Genomic DNA, 16715 nt, shown 5'->3' with positions numbered 1-16715 from the left:
AAATATTCAGAATAATAGAAAACATTCTAGGCCTGATAATTGAAGATTTTCATCAGTAATATGGTGAAAATACTATAAATGGCTTCTACCATGATTTCCTACATCCTTCCTGGATTCTTTATATCAGTATATATTCTCAGATTAAAAATATTAATATTGCTGTAATTTATCCCATTTCATTCCAATAAAGGAAAAACCTGGTCAGAATCACATCTCAATCCTCTCTGTCACATCTCAATGGTACCTTGGCAGCCAGATTTGTTTTTATGTATTAGAGAATCTAATTCATTTTGAATATGTGGTGTAATTCCTTGGAAACTCCATTATACCACTAGATAGATAGATACATATAGGTATCTAGATATTTAGATATCAATATCTATATATGACTGTTAGTGGGCTTTGATAGAGGTGAGGAATCCCATATTCTCTCTGCAAATAATATGCGTATGTCAGCTTACAAACAAGCTATATCCAGGATAAATTAGAGATAATCAAAAGAAGGAAGTCAGTTATATTCAGATCAATGGATTAAGAAAGGATTCTACAGGTGAAATTTCATCTCAGACTTGAAGGATGCAAAATCCAAAATTAGAGATCACTCTGGGACCTCCCCCCCAAAATATATGGTGAATGAAATAACAAAATATTACTGTTTGTGGCTACCTTCTGAACTGAAATAGGAACAGGTTGTGTAGGGGAAACAAAATAAGAACTCATAAATTGTTAAATGACTCATCAGTGGTCTTTTGGAAAGATGATTTCTATAACTATATCCTTGGTGTCCATTGACAACTGTTCCTACTCAAGGACTGGTGACTTTAATCAACTGCATAAACCTTAAAGCTACAATAAATCCAGGATTAAACAGGATTCCAATGAAGTCTTGGCCAGCATTCCTTGATCCTCTCCTCCCTGCTCTCAATTGTTGACTTTCCTCTTATTTGGTTCTGTTCCCCTTTTCTTTTATTTCTGTTTCCTCCTTTCTTCAAGGAAGTGAAGTATATTCATAAAAAGAGATCTAGCTCTTCAACCCTGACCTACAGCAATCCCTCTTCTAATCTTAATTTTTGCCACAGACTAAGGTACTTTCCTTTCCGGAAGTAGGAAAAGACATTTTGAAGATGGTTAAATTTGTGGTAGATTCTAAAAAGCAAGATGCAGAGCAACTGTTTATGAGAAAATGAATGAGTTAATTTTAGGGATCTAGAATAACTGCTATAACAAGTACCCAGATGTGATTGGTCACTTAAATCCTTGTTTCTAGTCCTCACATAAGAGTGGATTTTTCTAAGTTATTCTTTTGTTGCAGGTTGAATGACATCACTCTTAAATGGAATCTATGGAGAACAGATCTGAAGTGAATGAGTTCATCCTTAAAGGAATAATAGATGACCCAGAGCTTCAGGTTCCTCTCTTAATAATATTCACCTTCATCTATCTCATCACTTTGGTGGGGAACCTGGGGATGGTAGCTCTGATCTCCTGGGATTCCCAGCTTCATACCCCCATGTATTTTTTTCTCAGTAACCTCTCTCTGGTAGATTTTGGCTATTCTTCAACTATTACTCCCAAGGTAATGGTTGGGCTCCTCACAGGGAACAAAATTATTTCCTATAATGAATGTGCAGCACAATTGTTCTTTTTTTCAGCCTTTGTTGTTATTGAAAGTTTCCTCCTAGCCACCATGGCCTATGATCGCCATGCAGCTGTGTGTAAGCCCCTACATTATACTACCATCATGACATCAACTCTATGCACATCTCTGGTCTCTGCTGCTCACATCTGTGGCTTTCTGACCTCCTCCATAGTCACAGGAAATATATTTAGTCTTTCCTTTTGTAGGTCAAACATAGTGCCTCATTTTTTCTGTGATATTCCCCCTCTCCTTCTTCTGTCTTGCTCTGATATCCACATCACTGAGTTAATAATGTATATTTTGGGGTCTTTCAATGCCTTCTTCCAATTTCTTGTCATCTTTACTTCTTACTTGCTAATCTTCATCACTATCTTGAAAATTCGTTCTGCAGAAGGTCTCCAGAAAGCCTTCTCCACCTGTGCTTCCCATCTCACAGCAGTGAGCATGTTTTATGGGACAGTCATTTTCATGTATTTCCAGCCTAGTTCAAACCATTCAATGGACTCAGACAAAATAGTGTCAGTTTTCTACACCATGGTCATCCCTATGTTGAACCCTCTAGTTTACAGTCTTAGGAATAAAGATGTTAAAAATGCTTTCAGAAAAGTTGTGCGAGGACAGCAACTTCAATTAGATCATCTTTCTTCTTAGAGAGAAAATCCATTCAGTATCTTCCATACTTTAAGATCCAGACATGAAACTGAATACATTTTTTTATGCACAGAGAAGTGGAATCTAAACTTTTACTTTTTCTATTTTGTTTTTATTTGACCACTTTATAGATCTATTTTCATATATCTGCATAAGTATGCATATATGTAGACAGGTATGTCTATGTATGTGTGAATATAATATATATATATATATACATATATATATAATACCATATATTTATGCAATGTTTGTGTGTGTGTGTGTGTGTGTGTGTGTGTGCACGCGCACATGGGGAAGGAGAAAAAACTTCTTTAATGTAAAAAATCCAAAATGTAATTCTATCAATAATCAGAGGGATCAAAACCAACAAACAGGAAAACATATGGAACTAGCATGGGTGGTGCAAGCTTAAGTTGCTGCATTGTGGAGATACAGAAAAATGGGAATGGTGGCAGGCAGAGTCCCATCTTGGCATGCCTGGTGTTAAGAGTGGGTCCCTTATGCTGTTGACCTCTGCTCACCTGGGGCTCTTGCATTAAACTAACCTCTGTCCAGAAAATTTCCTTGAGAACATTCTGTCCTTGCTCAGGTGGGTGGCTGCCTCATTATATTCTAGGTCTCACCTTTTGCCCCTTTTCCTCTACAAGACTATTCCAAATGAGATTTCTGGAAACTTCTCTGAGCAAAAATGCAAAGGGACAGTGCCCCTCTTCCATTTTCTGGAAGGCTGCCAAGGAAGAGACGTGTATCCTGATGATTGGATCATTTCTCCCCCTTCCCAGAGGGAGAGGTTCTTGGAAAATGGCAGGATTCTTGACCTTGCTGGGCTCAGAGCCAAACTACAGGGTGATGATGAGGTCATCATTGTAGTCATTCCCCTCTAAGAACAAAGATCCTTTTTCAAAAAGAGATAGGCAGGTCAGTCGCCATGGTAGCCAAAATGCTAGAATCTACCAGGATCAAGGACTTGATTAGAGTGTAGGAGTTGATTCTAAGAGTCTGCAACATCTGTCTCAAGTTCCAGAGGCTTTGGTGATTCCTGGGAGGAGAGGAAGCACTGGATCCTGGCCAGGTTGCTATCCAGGTGAAAAAGGTTAATATCAGTTAGCTAATTGAGGACCTAAAGAAGTCTAATAGGATTGTTGCATCTCAATTGAAGCCATGAGTAATTAGCATAGTCTATAAGCTGTCTATGTTGGAGTCTATAGTTCCTAGGTTCTCACTAAGTTTATTTTTCTTGAGGTAGGCAACACCAAAGCACTTCTTAGGAGTCTACAGAGATCCTGGATATAAAAAGGAGATGGCCCATCCGTGGTGCCCAGAAGCAGAGGCAATAATCCTGGCAATAATTCCCAAAAAATGGAATCAGTAAAGGTATAAGAGGACATAGGAGTCTCCACCACCAAGAGAGATGTTGGCTTGAAATTGTCTCCTTGATTTGGGTGAAGGGAGAAGACTGCTTCTTCTTGATTTCTATCATTGTAATTATCCTCTCATCCACAGTGAAATTTGGTGATCCCATGGGCGAAATTGGACAGTTCTGTGACATTTGAAAGGATGGATTTATTATTGGTTGTCAAATCTGAGGAATATAGGTTGGAACCACTATAGATTAAAGCAGAAAAGCCATGTAGGGAGAGGAGCCATGGATATGCTCTAAAAAGTATGGGTAGACGTACTTGGATATAGATTGAGTTAAACAGCTATTGAAAGCAGAACCAGGCTTTAACCTGTGAATGGCTGGAGCCAAACTAAGCAAATTAGAGATAGGCTAGTAAGAGGAGAGAAGAAGTTTAATTAATCTCAGAGCAAGGGAAATGCTTGTAAGCAGAAGGGGTCCTCTGGAGAAGGAGAGTTAAAAATGCTAGGCAAAGACAATATCGATATTCTTGAAATGAACTAGACTAGACCATGATACAATCATTCTTAGCCCTTGAACAGCATTTCCCATGGAAGGTTCAGAGATCAACAATGCAGGAATGTGTGGGTCCTATGGCAACAGTGTCCAAGTTGATTGTCTCAAATGTGTCATTGAAGTCTTAAGTGCTAGGGCAGTACCTCCTTAGTCAATTAGCCTTTGACAAAAACAAAGACGCTATTCCCAAGTGGGGTCCAGTAGATTAGCTGATCTATCTTCAAATCAGACCCTTGATCCATAGCTTGGTCAGTGAGGCTAGGGCATTGCTGGATCCTGCCATGCAGAGGTCCCTGCCATGTTCTGAGGCAGATGGGCAAGGGCAGTGAGGGAAGTACAGGGGGGAACCACAGTCTCAGATATATGGAAGAAGAAGGAATTGGTAACCAAAGAAGAACTAGAGGTCATTATTGATCACAAAATGTATAATTTTGATTATATTAAAGTTTAACAGTTTTGTACAAACAAAACTAATGCAGACAAAATTAGAAAGGAAGCCGTAACTGGGAAAACATTTTTACATTCAAAGATTCCAATAAAGGCCTCATTTCTAAAATATATAGAGAATTGACTCAAATTTATAATAGGTCAAGCCATTCTCTAATTGATAAATGGTCAAAGAAAACGGACAATTTTCAGATGAAAAAATTGAAATTATTTGTAGTCATGTTAAAAAATGCTCCAAATCACTATTGTTCAGAGAAATGCAAATTAAGACAACTATGAGATACCACTACACACCTCTCATATTGGCTAAGATGATAGGAAATGAGAATGATGAATGTTGGAGGGGATGTGGGAAAACTGGGACACTAATACATTGTTGGTGGAACTGTGAATGGATCAAACCATTCTGTAGAGCAATTTTGAACTATGCTCAAAAAGTTATCAAACTGTTCAGAACCTTTGATCCAGCAATGTTTCTACTGGGATTATATCTCAAAGACATCTTAAAGGAGGGAAAGGGATTCATATGTGCAAAAATGTTTCTGGCAGCCCTTTTTGTAGTGGCATGAAACTGGAAACCGAGTAAATGCCCATGAGTTGCAGAATGGCAGAATCAGTTATGGTATATGAATGTTTGGGAATATTATTGGTCCATAAAAAATGACCACCAGGATGATTTCAGAGGCCTCAAGAGATTTGCATGAACTGATTCTGTGTGAAAAGAGCAGAAGCAGGAGAGCATTATACATGGCAACAGCAAGACTATACAATGATCAATTCTGATGGATGTGGCTTTCTTCAATAATGAGATGATTCAAACCTGTACTGCATTTTCACTGATGAAGAGAACCATCTAAACCCAGAGAGAGGACTGTGACTGTGGACCACAACATAGCATTTTCACTCTCTCTGTTGCTATTTGCTTGCATTTTGTTTTCTTTCTCAGTTTTTTCCTTCCTTCTTGATCTGATCTTTCTTGTGAAGCAAGATCGTGCTATAAATATGCATACATATAGTGGATTTAACATATATTTTACTATATTTAACATGTACTAGACTACCTGCCAGGTAGGAGAGGGGATGGGAAGAAAAAGGGGAAATTTTGAAACAAGAGGTTTTGCAAGGGTCAATGTTGAAAAATTACTCATGCATATGTTTTATAAATAAAAAGCTTTAATAATAATAAAAAAAGAAATCCCACATATAAGAAAAAGAATGATTTTAGCATGGGATGTCAAACAAGGAAGTATGAGGAGAACAAATATGGGGATGGTATCCACAGACTCAGAAGGTATGCATGGGGAAGGAATGAAAATAGGCATTGGACTGGAAAGTTTGAGGGGCGTGGTGTTTTTCAATTTCTCAACTCCCATTCATCAATGCCCACACAGGCACCTCTGGGGTATCCTCTGCTTCCTGATCCTTCTCTCTCAATTCCATCTTTGGGGGACCAAAAGTAGGAGCTGGAGGAGCAATGACACCATAGGCACCACCAACACAGTTTTGCCCCTCTCCGTTCTCCTGATTATAAATGGCATTAGTTAAAGCAAGAGAGAAGGGATGGGATATATTTGGATTGATGTGATTGAAGAACCTGATCCTGATGGGCGTCCAGGTCTAATCAGAAGAAGACACACTCCTTTTAATCTGGAAGTTGTCAAAGTTCTGAAAAAGGCTTGCCCTCTTTATGGATCTGCATCATCTTATGTGAGGATATTATTAGAGAATTTGACTTATGAAATCCTAACCCCTAATTGACAAGAAATCCATAGCAAAAACAGCATAACCAGACCAAAGGCTTAATTCTTATCCAGTGTTTGTGGCTAGAATCTTGTTAAAAGCCACTAAATAAGTAATACAATTAGCTGGGAAAGGACATAACAAGATATACAACTTTTATATCAATGTACAAATTAATGCATTCTGTGAAGCCATCTCAGAGTGGCAAATGTTATTGGCCACAATCCTAATTTTACACATAAGTATCCCTTAAAGATAGCCTGGCTATTACATCATTGGCCATGGGATTTTGAAGAAAAGGTTTCTAAGATCCCTCTTAAAGGATTGACCATCTTTCAGATGTGTCCAAATATAACATTTGTGCTATATATTCTCCTAACTTATTTATAAAAAGAATAGTCAGTCTACTCAGCAGAATGAGTTGTATACAATTATGCTAGCTCTTACTTATTTCCCAGGAGATATAAATATGATATCTGAATCAACTTATTCAGTAGATGTGTTATAAAGAATTGCCATAGCCCAATAAATTTGTAGCCGCTAACATATTTCAGCTTTTTAAGGAACTTCAGACACAGGTGCAAAACCGCCCAAGTAAGTATTCCCTCTTGCATGTCCCCTCTCATACTGTTCTTCCAGGACCAATTTTTGTTATGGAAACAAAGGTAAATCACCTCTTCACAATGTTATCCAATGCTCCTCTATTTCAGGCAGCCCAAGAATCTCACTCTAAATATCTCAGGCAGTTTGAGCCTTACATCTGCAGTTTGGAATACCAAAAGAGGAAGCTAGAAGCATAGTAAAAGCCTGTATAGCTTACTTCCCTTTCCATACTCCTACACTGCCTCCAGGGAAGAACCCTCATGATTTGAAGCCCAATGAAATCTAGCAAATAGATGTGACCCAATTTAAATCTTTTGGTCATCTGTCTTTTATCCATGTTGCCATGGACACCTGCTCAGGATTTACTTATGCAGTACCAGCAGCAAAATAGATGGCCTGGGTAGTCATTGAATTCCCTACACAGGACTTTTCAGCTATGGACATGCCACAAGCAATAAAAACAGGTAATGCACCTGCATGTACTTCCAAACATTTCTCACATTTTTTGTACAGCATCAGATTTCACACAGCACTGGCATATTCTTCAGTCCCAAGACAGGCATAGATAGTAGAAAAGAGAAACAAAAACAAAAGAAAGGGAAAGCCACTGACAACCCTAGAGAACTTCTAAATTTACCTCTTCATACTATTAATTTTTTGGTTTTTTGATGAGAACTCACTCATTCTGGCAGACAGGTTTCATGACCGACCGGAAAGAGCTTCTGTGGGGATATAGCCAGTGTATGAGTATTAGGATGGTGATGATGATGATGACTACAGTAATGGAAGTTAGTAGTTATATAGCATCCTCATATATCAAATAGAGAACTAAATGCTTTATAAGTCCCCTCACTTTTGATCTGCACAATCAACCTGGGGTCAGGTATTATTATTATCCTCATTGCTGAGTTGAGGTAAAACTAAAGCAAACAGAGGTTCAATGATTTGGAGCTAGTGTCTGTGCACAGATTTGAAATCAGGACTAAGACTAATACAAGTTTTGGTTTTCTTGTTGCTGTTATTTTGTTGTTCTTTTGAGGTAAACAAGGTAAAGTGACTTGCCCAGGGTCACACTGATTCAAGGACCAATAGCCTATCCACTGCACTATCCAGGCAGCACAATTATACCCATTTCAAATAAGAATAAAATGAGATTTGATTCTGTTAAATTACTTGGCCAATATCACCCAGTTAGGAGATAGTAAAAGCAGGACTAGAAGTTTTTCCCAGGTCCCATTCTATCTCACTTTGCTAAAAATAAGCAAAGAATCACAAAATATCCATGAGAAAACTGTTCTTTTCCCATGGTCAGAACAGAATTTAATTGTTTGTTTTGTTCAGGAGTTGGCAGCAGAGCTACCATAACCTCCAAGGGAGCATTGTCTCCCAAGAGCCTCAGGGATGTCAGGGCTGCATCAAGTCCCTGGTTCAGTCACTGACATTAAACCATTCCATGAAAGGGCTTAGTTCTGAGGATCCAGCTGAAGAGTTAAGTTCTCTGAGTCATTCACTCATTCATCTAGTTAATTTTTTGTTTACTGAGGCTGAACTGAATGTAGGATAGGAATGGGAATTGCTATCTCTTCTGTCATCCATGCCATAGAAATGACCAGAAGTGACCAGCTACTATACCACTAAATACCTTAGACCTCTTTCCCAATGACTAGTGAAGAGTTTTTTTTTTCCCAATATGATCATATGTTTGCTGGACTTGGAACTTCAAGGTCAAAATAAATATAAAAACCTTGCCTCTTCCTCCTTTTTTGGAGTTTTGACCAATTTTCTCTACAGTATGCCAGCCAGATTCTAGGATATCCAAATTCAAGGTTATAATACTTGTGTAGATACAAATGAAATAGTGGAAACACTCCTGGACATGGAGGCAGGAAGACTTGTATAAAAATTTCTTCTATCTCAAAGTATTGGCTCATTTTTTCCAGGGGTAAGTCTATTGAATTCTTTTTCCTTATCCATAAAGTGTTCATAGTTACACTTGTAGTACACTTTTAATACTTATTTCATAGGTTTGTCTAAAGGCTCAAATGGGATCATGTATGAAAATTGGGCTCAAACATTTATTTGCTACTTATTTGTAGCTTTTCAAACTCTTCATCCTTTAATAATCAAGGGAACCATTTTAAGAATAGGTAACTCTAGACCAATAAGTATATAATTTAATACTATTTACTGTATACTGTGTGTAAGGCACTGCATTAAAAATCTTAGGGGAAGATTTAATAAAAAAATTAGGGGAGATAGAGTTTCTTACCTGGATAATAATAGCTTACGTTTATATGATATTAGAAAACTCTTCAATATTCTCATTTTAATCTCCCAACTCTTTGAGATACCACAACTCTGAGATTCTTCCTCCTTTTACAAGTAAATAACCTGAAGCTAGCTGACTTGAGTGATTTGTCTAGACAAACAATTAATAAAAATTTGAAATGGGATTTAAATCCACATCTTCCCTCAAAAATCAAAGCTCTCTCTACAACACCATATTGTTGTACTGGTTTTTGGTAGCAGAGGAGCACTTCTATCCCTTTTTCTTATGTACTTGTGTTTCTCAGAGAATTTGCTCATCCATTCTCAAATACAAACCCAATAATTTGATCTTGATAACTTAAATGTATAGCATTTTATTCTCGACAAATAATTTGCTTCCAATCACTGTGTGACCCACATACAAAAAGAAATATTATGCCCACATTTCCAATGAGCAGGCAGAGGTGTGGAAGGATCAACTAATCTCCATGGAATCACAGAAAAAATAAGTAAATATTCAAGTAAAATTAAAAGCCAAGTTTTCAACCTCCTAATCAAAAACCTTTTCAAGAGAGTGCTATTATATAACCAGCACCTGGTTATTTCTGGCTAAAAAACAAATCATCTTGTCAGTTTTGCTAACCAAGAAGGACTCTCTCTAAAGATGAGAATTCCAGACAAAACCTTGAGTATATCAGTGAAAAAGATTATCGACGACTGTATGTATATATTTATATATGTAGTATCTATAAATTTGTCTATATTTGATTCAATAGGGTAAATTACAAAAATGGCACATTGCCACATATGAGCCAAACATTTTTCAAAATTCCGATTCTTGGTTTGTTTTCCATTTTATATAGTTTCTATATATGTTTTCTATATAAGAAAATACTTCTTTGTAGACACTTGCAAAAACTACTCTAACAGCCTATGAGATAAACTTTTATTCATTTATTTTGTCCTTACCTATAAGTTTCACATTAACCACATTAGAAAAAAAAGTTCTTTCAATATAGTATTATGAAGAATAATGAATATTTTTAAAAATTAATATAGATTAAAAGTGTGATGGGATCATCGATTCAGAAATGGAAAGAACCTCAGAAATCATTCAATCTATTAACCAATTTTTCTCATTTGAATCTCCCAACAATTATTTAAGATAAATGCCATTAAAATATTTTTCCAATTTTTGCAGATGAGCAATCTAAGGAATCATTGACTTAACTGATTTGTCCAGATGTATATAATTAAAAGAGTCTGAAGTTCTATTTAAATCTGCATATTCCTGAATCAAAGATCAAAGTCCTCTCTATACAGTACATTGCCAAACTAGTACTTTGTAGTATAGGGACATTTCCAAGCTCTTTTCTCCATGTATTTCTGTTTTTCAGAGCCCATCCTCATCCATTGGCACACATGAGCTCAATAACCTGATTTTGGGAACATTCAAGTCTATAGCATTTGATTCTTGAAAAACACTTTCCTCCCAACCATTGTATGACTCCCCATACCCAAAGAAATATTATTCCAGTTTTTTGAATGAGGAATCAAAGGAGCAGAAGGATCAATTACTTTCCATGGAATCACAGAAGAAATACATGAAAATCCAAGCAATATTAGAACTCAAATGTGTAGTTAGTGAGGTACATAGAAAGACAGATAAATAGATATACATACAAATAGAAAGAGATACATAGGAAGAAGCAGGCAGACAAAATAATGGAAAATTAGAGAGAGAGAGACACAGACAAACAAATATTCAGAGATAAGAGAAAGAGAAACAGACATAAAGAATAGCATTGAGAGGCAAAGGGACAGAACAAAAGATTCAGAATAATAGAAAACATTCTGGGCCTGATAATTGAAGATTTTCATGAATAATATAGTGAAAATACTATAAATGGCTTCTACCATGTTTTTCTATATTCTTCATGGATTCTTTATATCAGTATATTTTCTCAGTTTAAAAATATTATAATAGCCTGCTGTATTTTATCCTATTTCATTCAAATAAAGGAAAAACCTGGGCAGAACCACATCCCAATCCTATCTGTCACATCTCAATAATACCTTGCCAACCAGATTTGTTTTTATGTATAAGATAATTTAATTCATCTTTACTATGTGGTATAATTCCTTGGAAACTCCAGTATACTACTAGATAGATAGATAAATACAGGTATCTAGATATTTAGATATCAATATCTATCTATATATTTATAAATGACTTGTAGTGGGCTTTGATAGAGGTGACTCAGTCAGATGTGAGTTAAAGTAGATGACTTCTGAGGAACTTTGCTGACTTGAGATTCTGTGCTTTACAACACACACACAACACACACACATATTTATGTATGTATATATGTGTATATAAATGTACACATATATATGTACATTTTTAAAGATATAACTTGTAACAGATAGCAGAGGAATTTACTTTAGTCCAGACATTGAAGATTATCACTGACCAAGCAGTGAGTCAATAATAAACATCTATTAATGGCCTAACATATGTCCAGCACCATACTAATCACTGAGAATACAGAGAAAAGTAAAATACAGTCCCTGCTATCAAGGAGTCCGTAATCTCTCTGCAAATAACACATGTATGTCAGCTAACAAACAAGCTATATCCAGGATAAATTAGAGATAATCAAAAGAAGGAAGTCAGTTATATTGAGATCAATGGATTAAGAAAGAATTCTACAGATGAAATTTCATCTCAGACTTGAAAGATGCAGACTCCAAAATTAGAGATTACTCTGAAACCTCCCCCCCCAAAAAAAATATATGGTGAATGAAACAACAAAATATCATTGTTTGTAGCTTCTGAACTGAAATAGGAACAGGTTATGTAGGGAAAACAAAATTAGAACTCATATATTGTTAAACGACCCATCTTTTGGAAAGATGATTTCTACAACTATATCCCTGGTGTCCATTGACAACTGTTCCAACTCAAAGACTGGTGACTTAACTCAACTACATAAATCTTAAAGCTATAATGAATCCAGGACTAAGCAGGATTCCAATAAATTCTTGGCCAACAATGCCTGATCCTCTCCTCTATGCTCTCAGTTGATTTTCCTCTTATTTGGTTCTGTTCCTCTTCTCTTTAATTTCTATTTCCTCCCTTCTTCAAGGAAGTGAAGCATATTCATATGAAGAGAACGAGCTCTTCAACCCTGACTTACAGCAATCCCTCTTTTAATGTTAATTTTTGCCACAGACTAAGGTACTTCCATTTTCTGACGTGAGAAAAGCCATTTTGAGGATGGTTAAATTTGTGGTAGATTTTAAAAAGCAAGAGGTAATGCAGAAGAATGAGAAAATGAATGAGTGGATTTTGGGAATCTAGAATAATTGTTGTAACAAATAGCCAGATGTTATTCGTCATTTAAATGCTTGTTTCTAATCCTCACATAAGATAAGTCTCTAAATATTTTGATGTCATGGAGTGGATTTTTTAAAAAAGTTATTCTTTTGTTGCAGGTTGAATGACATCACTCTTAAATGGAATCTATGGAGAACAGATCTGAAGTGAATGAGTTCATCCTCAAAGGAATAACAGATAATGCAGAGCTTCAGGTTCCTCTCTTCATCATGTTCACTCTCATTTACCTCGTCACCCTGGTAGGGAACCTAGGAATAATATTTTTGATCTCCTGGGATTCCCACCTCCATACACCCATGTACTTTTTTCTCAGTAATCTCTCTTTGGTGGATTTTGGCTTTTCTTCAACTATAACTCCGAAGGTAATGGCTGGGCTCCTCACAGGGAACAAAATTATTTCCTATAATGAATGTGCAGCACAATTGTTCTTCTTTTCAGACTTTGTTGTTATTGAAAGTTTTCTCCTAGCCACCATGGCTTATGATCGCCATGCAGCTGTGTGTAAGCCCCTACATTACACCACCACCATGACATCAACTCTATGTGTATCTCTGGTCTCTGGTGCTCACATCTGTGGCTTTCTGACCTCCTCCATAGTCACAGGAAAAATATTTAGCCTTTCCTTTTGTAGGTCAAACATAGTGCCTCATTTTTTCTGTGATATTCCCCCTCTCCTACTTCTGTCTTGCTCTGATATTCACATCACGGAGTTAATAATCTTTATTTTGGCATCATTCAATACCTTCTTCCCATTTCTTGTCATCTTTACTTCTTACTTGCTAATCTTCATTACCATCTTTAAGATCCGTTCTGCAGAAGGCCGCCAGAAAGCCTTCTCCACCTGTGCTTCCCATCTCACAGCAGTGAGCATGTTGTATGGGACAGTCATTTTCATGTATTTCCAGCCTAGTTCAAACCATTCAATGGACTCAGACAAAATAGTGTCCATTTTCTACACCATGGTCATCCCTATGTTGAACCCTTTAGTTTACAGTCTTAGGAATAAAGATGTTAAAAATGCTTTCAGAAAAGTTGTGCGAGGACAGCAACTTCAATTAGATCGTCTTTCTTCTTAGAGAGAAAATTTAGTCAGTATCTTCCATACTTTGGGATCCAGACATGAAATTGAATAACCTTTTTTTTTATGCACGGAGAAGTAAAATCTAAACTTTTACTTTTTTTTTATTTGATCTCCTTATAGATCTGTCTATTTTCATATATCTGACTGTATATAAATATGTATATGTGTAGACAGGTGTGTCTATGTATGTGTGAATGTAACATATATATAATACCATATATTTATGCAGTATTTATGTGTGTGTGTAGGTGTGTATATATGCATGGGGAAGGAGAAGAAACTTCTTTCATGTAAAAAATCCAAAATATCATTCTATTAATAATCAAAGGGATCAAAACCAAGCACAAGGAAAACATATGAAACTAGCATGGATGGGGGTGCAAGGTTAAGTTGTTGTGTTGTAGAGATACAGAAAAATGGGAATGGTGGCAGCCAGGGTCCCATCTCATGGCGTGCCTAGTGTTAAGAGTGGGCTCTTTTATGCTGCTGGCCTCTGCTCACCTGGGACTCTGGCATTATACTAAGCTCTGTCCAGAAAATTTCCTTGGGCACATTCTGTCCTTGCTCAGGTGGTTGGTCACCTCATTATATTCTAGGTCTCAACTTTTTCCCCTTTTCCTCCACAAGACTATTCCAAATGAGATTTCTGGAAACATCTCTGAGCATAAACATAAAGGGACAGTGCCCCTCTTCCATTTTCAAGAAGGCTGCCAAGGAAGAGCAGCATATCCTGATGATTGGTTCATATCACCCCTCTTTCCAGATGAAGAGTGTAAAGGGCTGAAATTCTTGAGTTGATGAACTGAGGTTGGACAACCTAGTACTTAAGGCTAATTATTGATTGGACAGTATTCTATAAGCATTTTGTTGGAAAATGGCCCTTCTCACTATTCTGTACTGGCTCGATAATTGGTGTATACAGAGAATTGTAGGAGGGACTAGTGGGTGTAGTAAGACTAGCCAGAGTCAGTTTGGTGCAGGAGATGAAGGGGAGAGGTCATGGAGATACTGCGTCCATCCAATTCACTTCTACCCTAAAGACTAAGAAAAAAGACCAAGGACTTTTGCTTATCCTGACTTCGGCTGATTCTAAGGTATGCAGGGTGCTAACTCGGTCTTCACAGCAGAAATTTTTGGAAAATGGCAGGATTCTTGACCTTGCTGGGCTCAGAACCAGACTACAGGGTGATGGTGGGGTCATCACTGTAGTCATTTCCCTCTAAGAACAAAGGCCCTTTATCAAAAAAAAAAAATAAATGCTAGAATCTACCAGGATCAAGGACTTGATTAGAATGTAGGAGTTGATTCTAAGAGTCTGCAACATCTGTCTCAAGATCCAGAGGCTTTGGTGACTTCTGGGAGGAGAGGAAGCAATGGATTCTGGCCAGGTTGCTGTCCAGGTGAAAAAGGTACTATCAGTTAGCTAATTAAGGACCTAAAGAAGTCTAATAGGATTGTTGCATCTCAATTGAAGCCATGAGTGATTAGCATAATCTATAGAATGTCCACATTGGACTCTAGAGTTCCTAGCTGCTCAGTAAGTTCATTTTTTCGAGGCAGGCTATACCAAAGCACTTCTTAGGGATTTACAGGGGTCCTAGAAGTAAAAAGGAGATGGCCCACCCATGGTGCCCAGAAGCATAGGCAATAATGCTGGGCTCACTCTCTCCATTTCAAATGGAATCAGCAAAGGTATAAGGGGACATAGATGTCTCCACCATCAAGGGAGATGTTGGCTTGAAATGGTCTCCTTGCTTTGGGAGAAGGGAGAAGACTACTTCTTCTTGATTTCTGTCATTGTAATTATCCTCTCATCCCCGCTGAAACTTGATGAGCCCTACGGGCTAGATTGGACATTTCTATGACATCCGAAATGATGGATTTATTTTTGGTTGTCAAATCTGAGGAATACAGGTTGGAACTACTATAGATTAAAATAGAAAAGCCATGTAGGGAGAGGAACCATGGATATGCTCTAAAAAGTATGGGCAGACGACGTACTTGGATATAGATTGTTTTGAGCAGCTATTGAAAGCAGAACCAGGCTTTAACCTGTGAATGGCTGGAGCCAAACTAAGCAAATTAGAGATAGGCTAGTAAGAGGAGAGAAGAAGTTTACTTAATCTCAGAGCAAGGGAAATGCTTGTAAGCAGAAGGGGTCCTCTTGAGAAGGAGAGTTAAAAATGCTAGGCAAAGGCAATATTGATATTCTTGAAATGCACTAGACTAGACCATGACACAATCATTCTTAGCCTTTGAACAGCAGTTCTCATGGAAGGTTCAGAGATCAACAATGCAGGTCTTATGGGAACAGTGTCCAAGTTGATTGTCTCAAGTGTTAAAGGTCATTTAAGTCTTAAGTGCTATGGCAATACCTCCTTGGTAAATTAGCCTTTGGGAAAAACAAAGATGCTATTCCCAAGTGGGGTCCAGTAAATTAGCAGATCTATCTTCAAATCAGACCCTAGGTCCATAGCTTGGTCAGTGAGGCAAGGACATTGCTGGATCCTGCCATGCAGAGGTCCCTGGGAAACTTTAATCTGGGGGCTGGCAGTTTGATCGGACAGGGATGTGGCCCAAAGGCAGCCTGTTCAGAAGCAGGTGGGCAAGGGCAGTGAGGGAAGTACAGGGGGTAAACACAGTCTCAGATTTGTGGAAGAGGAAGGAATTTGTAACCAAAGAAGAACTAGAGATCATTATCTATCACAAAATGTATAATTTTGATTATATTAAGTTTAAAAGTTTTGTACCCAAAAAAACAAACAAACAAAAAAAACTAATGCAGACAAGATTAGAAGGGAAGCAGTAAACTGGGGAAACATTTTTACATTCAAAAGTTCTGATGGCCTCATTTCTAAAATATATAGAGAATAGATTCAAATTTATAACAGTTCTAGACATGCTCCAACTGATAAATGGTCAAAGAAAATGAAAGTTTCAATTTTTTTAATCTAAAAATTGTCTGATT

The 16715-nt window shown here is 37.3% G+C and overlaps 2 protein-coding genes across 2 annotated transcripts; both read left to right on the top strand.

Annotated features, from left to right (window-relative positions):
• Positions 1 to 1329: 1329 nt before the first annotated feature.
• LOC127540532 (olfactory receptor 5B12-like) lies at positions 1330 to 2290 on the top strand. Its single transcript, XM_051965255.1, has one exon. The coding sequence runs from the start codon at positions 1334 to 1336 to the stop codon at positions 2288 to 2290; it is 957 nt and encodes a 318-aa protein (XP_051821215.1). The 5' UTR covers positions 1330 to 1333.
• Positions 2291 to 12785: 10495 nt separating this feature from the next.
• On the top strand, positions 12786 to 13742 carry LOC127540740 (olfactory receptor 5B12-like). The gene has a single exon (XM_051965580.1). It carries the CDS (start codon positions 12786 to 12788, stop codon positions 13740 to 13742), a length of 957 nt encoding a protein of 318 aa, XP_051821540.1.
• The last annotated feature ends 2973 nt before the right edge of the window (positions 13743 to 16715 follow it).

Source organism: Antechinus flavipes, chromosome 6, assembly GCF_016432865.1.
Source record: "Antechinus flavipes isolate AdamAnt ecotype Samford, QLD, Australia chromosome 6, AdamAnt_v2, whole genome shotgun sequence".
NCBI lineage: Eukaryota > Metazoa > Chordata > Mammalia > Dasyuromorphia > Dasyuridae > Antechinus > Antechinus flavipes.
This window is presented reverse-complemented; position numbering and strand designations above follow the sequence as displayed.